This window comes from Amphimedon queenslandica, unplaced genomic scaffold, assembly GCF_000090795.2.
Source record: "Amphimedon queenslandica unplaced genomic scaffold, v1.1 AMPQUscaffold_12642, whole genome shotgun sequence".
In the NCBI taxonomy this organism is placed as follows: Eukaryota; Metazoa; Porifera; class Demospongiae; order Haplosclerida; family Niphatidae; genus Amphimedon; species Amphimedon queenslandica.
The window spans coordinates 3,852-11,507 of record NW_003547122.1 but is presented as its reverse complement, the minus strand read 5'-3'; the positions used below and the strand labels follow the sequence as shown (position 1 = coordinate 11,507).

General features: G+C 35.7%; 1 protein-coding gene across 1 annotated transcript in view; it reads right to left on the bottom strand.

The window, feature by feature from the left end:
- Positions 1-2,870: 2,870 nt before the first annotated feature.
- Positions 2,871-7,656, bottom strand: part of LOC105314702 (proline-rich extensin-like protein EPR1) — a gene marked incomplete at its 5' end in the record, with an annotated part of 8,373 nt that continues 3,587 nt past the window's right edge. Inside the window, 5 exons of the mRNA XM_020003479.1 lie at positions 2,871-3,049; positions 3,617-3,831; positions 4,142-4,273; positions 5,112-5,693; positions 6,043-6,253. Of these exons, the coding sequence (XP_019859038.1) occupies positions 2,924-3,049; positions 3,617-3,831; positions 4,142-4,273; positions 5,112-5,693; positions 6,043-6,253 (1,266 nt within the window). The remainder of the gene's footprint in view (positions 3,050-3,616; positions 3,832-4,141; positions 4,274-5,111; positions 5,694-6,042; positions 6,254-7,656) is intronic.

Here is a 7,656-nt window from a genome sequence, read left to right as displayed (position 1 = left end):
GAAAAGTAGGAGATTGGTCCAGTCCATGTAGAGTTATATTCTGTACTGAGTCCATTGTGGACATTAAAGTTAATGACACTAGTTCTAATGAAGTAGAAGATGGTGTTATTGTATTGAGACATATCCCCAGCATACACTGATAAAGGATTACAAGGTGACTGAGTAACTGAACTGCAGTCATCAGACACATAATACTGACCAGAGGAGACACTGCAGGAGCTACTGAAGAATAAGAGAACAACCACTAACAGGAGAGACATAGCTACTGTCTGTACTGACTAGTACATTCACTCAGTGTGAAATGAGATTCAGCTAAGCCTATGAATTGTTTATGCACTGAAAGTAATATAATATTGTAGTAGTGTGTGACATGTATAATTAGATCAATAGTAGTAGCTCTACTAGTGCAGATTGCTTCAAACCTATATATATAATCAAGCAATCTGCATTACTACTACACTACTGATTTAATTATATACATGTCACGTACTACTATAATATCATATTACTTTAAGTGTATAAACAATTCTATAGTTTTAGCTTTGTTACGTAGTCTATAATATCTATGGTCTCATCTTGTTTTACCGCTGGGAGGTTCAGTAATAATGCGTGAGCTACTCATCATCCTCCAAATATGGAAATAATAGGTGTGATAGCTACATTCAATTTTTTATTAAATAACAATATTAGTAATAATCTCACAATACACAAAATGTACAATAGAACAGCTGAAATTGAGGAATCAGTGCATTTTGTTACAGTCAGTATATGCATACAGTGTCTATCTGTATGTTAGTGGTCTATTGATTTAAAGAGTACACTCTTGTTACAGAGATACTTGATGACATGTAGTGAGTACTTTACACAATGCTGCATGTTGAGCTGCCCACATTGTGAACAATATGATCCATCAACACTATTAACCTAAAGGATGATAGAGGGAGAGAGGTTGAACAAGACATAATTACTAGGACGATGTTTAAAACATTATGGGGCGAGCACGAGCAAGCTTTGTGAAAATAATAAGCTATTAAAATTTTTAATAGTTTATTTCAAGTTGTCAATGACAAAAATGAACAAAATCAATCTATTAGATGTAGTTGTGTCACTGGATTAAGTTAGCCTTTGGTTGAGTTTAGTATTCATTTCAGCTTCAAAGATATAGATATATTCTATATCTTTGAAATGACTTTGAAATGAAATAACTTGAAAATCTTTGTTGCCCAAAAGAGCCTGTTAAGGCTTAACTTGCTTTAACTTTAAGAGCTTTTACACTAGCTGACATCAGACTAATGGCATTTGCAAGTCAGTGTAAAAAGCTCTTAGAGTTAAAGCAACTGGCAATCTTTCTACTGTAATCTACATCTGATGGCATCAGATGTAGAATACAGTAGAAAGTTTGCAAGTCAGTCAGAAACTGACATTTGCTTGATTTTTACAGTTTGTTTATAGCTATTATGTCAACAAAAAGGAGTTTCATAGTTACTTTATTGCATCTTTAACCTTCTCAAGCTGTTGGAGAAGTCTTTGAACTGTGTGTTTGCCATATCAGGTTGCTAGAATACTCATGATGACTTCTTCCTGTGTGTTGATCGCCATTAATTTTTGTGTTCTTGTGGGCCCCATTATCCATTATTTAAACAATGCACCACCTGAGATATGTAATAAGAGGTAAATTTCTACGTTATTTGGGGCGAGTACGGTACATACACAGCCAAGAGTTTATGATTGATTCATGAATGATGTCAGCCCTGATCCGGTCTAATGCATCCTGAATCATGGATGTTGGGCAGCTAATATGGCAATGAGCCTAGCTGGATCTATCAGCCTTGATACAATCATGCTGGAATTCATACTGGTTCAGCCAGAGCAACATGCATGATTCAGCAATGATACTTGTTAGGCTGCATCAATACTGTAATCAGGCTCTATTCATTGATTTTGGGCAGTGTCTTGTACTTTGGCAGCTGCAGAAGTCCAACTCAGCCTAGACATTTCTAATTAAAGGGGTGTGGTAAAAGGGTTAAATAGCATTGTTTCTGCTTCTGGTCTAATTTTTAACCTAAGCAATGACCCCCAATGCCTAGGCCTGCAGCCGCCTATGGTCTTGTATCATACATGCTAACTCTTGGCTGTGTAGTTACATGCATACAAACAAACGAGACAATTAGTGGGGCTCAGCCCAATAATATAATGGAGATAATGTAATGAGAGTCAGACAACATTAATAAGATTGGAGACTAATAAGTGTAATAATGTACAGGGTTTCACATAGGATTTGGCATAGTGCTTCTTGCAAATTTGTAAACTTGTTCCATATGGGGTGCCCCATAGCTCCACTGAGATTAATTTTTGGTATGCTACAGTACTACTGAGACTATAGTATTTAGTCAAACTTGACCAAAAATTAAAAGTAGAGAATTATTTTAAGTATAAAGTTTAAACTCATTCTGATCAAATTTAGATTTTTAAAAAAATTTTAAAGTTGCTCAAAAATTGGATAAAGTCCAGTAGCGTGGTAGCGTTATAATACCTACGGACAGACTTACCTCTTCCAAAACCTTATGGTAACCACGCCCCCTTCAATCTCACCCAACCTGGGACCAACATACAACACATCAGAAAACCACACCTACTTCCGATTGACATTTAGTGACTGGTTTTATCAAGTTTGGTATAATTATTCAATAAATAATAGCAATACATGTAATTAATTATTAACAAGAATAAAAATTAATAATAGCCACACACTGATGAATACACAGGACAATTTATTGACTGAGCAATACAAATAAAAAATAAAAAATAATAATTATTGTAATACCACAAACATGGACAATAATTAAATTTTATCGAGAAAGAAGGAAAGAAAATTAACTACAGTAATTATTATTTTTAAAATAATAATTCATTATTATTATCATTATTTGTGTTCAATTGGTCTTTTAAGAAACACTTCACAGTTCCCAATGGTCAGAGGTGAGACTCTATCGTGGAAAAACTTGACAAGATGAGGGACACTCTCAAACTCTTTGTCCTTTGATTTAACCTAAAGAATTATAAATGTGGATGTAAATGTACATGTACATGCATAAGAAACCATTTAGACTATAAGTAAAATAATATTTAGAAAAAATACTTGCATATTTAAGGTGCTATATGCAATAGCATATTACATGTAGGCATTATTTTTCCCTCCACACTTTGTATTATTGCTCGTATTATTGTTATTATCATTGTAACTATAAGCTATAATGATAAATCAAAGTAAAAGCATAACTGGAAAAATTTAAACATGTTGTTCACACCTACAAGGTGTTAACTAAAGTGTGAACAAGAACAGGAAGTAAACAATTTTATTTTAGGAAGTAAACAGTATTTTATTTTAGCCAATAGCTCAAACGTCCTCTATAACCTTTATACTATTATTACAAGTACATGCAATAGTACATGTACTATATTTATGTCATCATCACTGAGGGAGTTTAGGAGACTTTTGGTCTCATATTTGGTCTAGGTCTCCTAAAATCTCCCCATTTTAAGCTTTTTGTATATCTCATATTTAGCCCTAGGTGTCCTTAAACAATATCTAGTATCAGAATAATCATTGGCTTACCCGTCCATTCTTATCTATTAGCAGTAAGTGTTGTGCTCTCCTGTTGGCTTTACCAGTCAGTACAAACTGTCCTGGTTTGTTCATACTCTCACGAACAAGGAAATCCCCATCATCTTGTACGTACATCTCAGCATCATTACGGGATATGCAGCCATGGAAGTATAACTGGAGACTGAGGGGAGCAAAAGGATCAACGTCAGGTAGAGGAGGAGGAGCTAAAAAGAGAAAGAGAGGGAGGGAGACAGAGAGGGGGGGAGAGAGGGAGACAGAGAGGGTAAAGATTATCGACAGGAATTAAGTTCAGCATTTCACATTTTGTTTTGCAGATGGCAGGTTAGCAGCCATGTGTAAAAAACATATCAAAATTAGATATACTGTACATGTACATGTATGATTTAATGATGGCAACTTCTACTTTACAAACTACAATTTTCACAATATCAATTCCAAATTCCCCACCAATATTGTTACATGTACATGTACATTAGTTTATCATTCATTGTTAACATTCACACTCTCTCTTACAATCATCGAGTGGTGTTGCATAAATGTTGTTTTCAAACTGATCGGAGAGGGGAAGGGAGGGAGGGGGAGGGTTCTGAACAATGTCACGATAAGAAGGAGGAGGAGGCTCACCACCATCTACATCATCAGCACCTAAAACAACAACAACGACATCAATAATAACAGCACCATTAATAACAACATCAATAATAACAACAACAGTATTATAATAATATTATTATTATAACTATAACTGTTTTTTCAAAATCAATTATAGAAATGATACCTACTATTAGTTCTAAAGGGAGTTTAGGAGACTCATATTTGGTCACGGTCTCCTGAAATCTCTCATTTTTGGTCTCTCATATTTAGCCTACAGTATAGCTACTGTAGGTGTCATTAAACCAAAATATATTTCAAGATCTAACAAAGATTATTTAAGTACATTTAATTTCAATTTATTAAAGGTATCAGCTAGTGTACAAGTAGCATAGGAAGAGTTCCATTCACAGCCACAATAATCACTTCATTCATCATTGTTAATCAGCTTCAACACAGATATAAATCAATAAATAATTACATGTACATGCACTATTAGCTGTATAGTATTTTAAGTATGTGTGTAGTGCGTGACTATATAAGTAATGCTTTACATCTGCAGTTTGAGTTGAATGTAAACAAACAAATGGTGAATGCCAAATAAAGTAAGCCCATGCATATCAACGTACATTGTACATGTACGTGTACATAAACGTTTACATGTACAAGTACAAGTGTATGTACATGTACATGTAAACGTGATATTTGTATTTAAAAACAGTCTACACTTAATTGCATGTAAAAATGATTATTAACACAAACAAATTATGTGTTCTCTCTCTCTCCCTCCCTCCCCCTCTCTCTCTCCCTCTCCCTCCCTCCCTCCCTCCCCCCTCTCCCTCTCTCTCTCCCTCTCTCGTTGTAATAAAGAGAATGGATTAATCATCTTTACCTGCAGAGTTCAGTATAATATCAGGATCATCATAATCTCCCAATTGTGTCGGGTTAATCGGAGGAGGGGAGAGGTTTGAGGGGTCATCATAATCAGGACAATCATCGATAGCATTGTTACCATAAATAGGATCATCGGTGATGACGTCATTGTTACTATAAATAGGCTGCTCGGGTATTATATCAATCTGGAGCTCATCGCGATCGATCGAAGGTTGCTGCCTTATCGTGATTAACTGATAGTCTTCTTCTTGTGGGGGCGGATCAGGAACACTAGCAGTGGGAGTGGGATGAGAAGTAGGAGGCGTGGCATGAGAAGTAGGAGGCGTGGCACGAGATGTAGGAGGTGTTGCACGAGTTGTTGGAGGGGTGGGACGAGTTGTAGGGGGCGTGGATGATGGTGCTTGCTCGGCCGAATCTTGCTCTAAAACGGCATAATCATCAAATATGGATTGCTTGCTTTGTTTAGGGTTTAAGGATGAAGGGGTGTGGTTGGGGGCGTGGTCTCGACTGGGAGGAAGAGGTTGAGTGACGTGACCGTGAGCGTCTTCTATACCTTCAGCAACATCGTATGTAGGCTCATCTAAAAATAAAAATAAAAAATACATGAAGAGTAGGCATACATGTATACATGTACATGTGCTGGTAATTTTTGAAAGATAAAATTTTGATAAATTACTGTGCTAAATTTAGTGAATTTTAATGCGGCAAATTTGACAAATTTAGTATCATTAAGGACACATACAGTGGTACAAATTAGCTGGTTTTTAACGATTATCAAAATGCAAAAATTGCCAAAATTTTATCCTTGCAAGTCATGCAATAATAGTGATAAATTAATGATAGCTAAAACAATAAAAATATTGTAAATTATCATTATTTTTATTAGTAATAATAATAATAACAATAATAATAATAACAATAATGCTTACCCATAGGGGGTGGAGGTGGGATGGGTGGAGGGTGACTAAGAGGAGGAGGAGAGGTGAAGGAGAGTGTCCCATCAATGGGCATGGTATCATAAGGATTGTAACTAGCTCTGGTTTGTTTCTGCTCTCTTAGTGTTAGTTTAGTTCCCATGTTAAGATCATCATCATCACTGTCGTCTGGATTAGTACCCAAGTCGTATTCATCTTGACCAGGCTATGAAAATAAAATAAATTGAAGTTAAAATGTGGTACAGTGGTACTAGAAAAATGTAGATATACATGTACATGTATATGTACATTTTGGTCAAATTTTGCCAAAAATGAAAAGGAGAGAATTCTCCACTTTTATTACATTTTCTGATGCATATACATGCTCTTATGCTGTGGAGAAAGTTTGAGCTCATTCTAATCAAATATAAATTTTTTATGAATTTTTAAAGTTGCTCCAAAATCGGACAAAAGTCCCTGTACTATTAGTTGCTCCAAAATCGGACAAAAGTCCCTGTACTATTATAGTACAGGGTCATTGTCCAAATTTCATCAAAAATGACAAAGTGAAAATTCTTCATTTTTATTACATTTTCTGATGCATATACATGTACTTATGTTGCGTAGAAAGTTTGAGCTGATTCCAATCAAATATGGATTTTTATGAATTTTAAAAGTTACTCAAAAATCGGGCCAAAGTCCCTGTACTATAGTAACGCGGTAGCGTTACTAAGTAGGATTCACCCCCAAACAAAATGGCTGCCACGACTTTTGCAGCCTTGCTATACCGGGAAAACGAGCTCCTATGCTTACCAGACTTTATAGAGGACCTTATCTTGACCAAAGGACTCCAATGGTACAACTAGCGTGGCTCTAGGCCCTGTCTAAGAGGAAATTAAAAAATCAGCGAACCGGCCGTTTTGTTCAGCCACCTTTTTTCATCTTCATCATCTTCTTCATCATCATCAAGTCCTGTCAATCCCGTTGTCGGTGTGTATCTCAGTATTGGTTGGTGCTACAAGGATAATTCTTACACCAATCTACTCCAAAAGTCTATGCGCAGGTCCATGTCCCATCAGATCATTCTTCAAGTAAAGAAAAAATGATACTGTGACTGCTGGATAGAGCTATCTTAGCTCAGTGCATGCAGCCATTTTGTTAATTAAAGAAGCATGTGCTCCAAAATTTGGGTGTGGTCGCGCATGCTCAGATCTGCCATAGATAATAGAGTACAGTATATTATCTATGGATCTGGAGCTCTGGAAGAAGCAAGTTATTTTTTTACCAAGCTATGCTTGGAATGACTACTGCAATACTTTACTGGAGGTTTCCAGCTAAAAGAAGGTATTAATCTTACATGTTACTGTTTTATCAAGTGTGTGATTTTATTTTATTTTAAAAAACAAACAATTCATGTATGATATGCAATGATAATATGAATGACAACAGCCTGAAAGAACAGGAATAGCAGGGAAGATGGACACTCTTAGCTCACAGATTCTTGAACAAGGACTTGTGTCAAGACTAGTATTAATTTCACTTGTCATCAGGATAGTTGATATTTCTTCAGTATGTCTATTCAATGCTGTCTCTCATAAATGATGTAAAGTCATAACAATGATAATAATA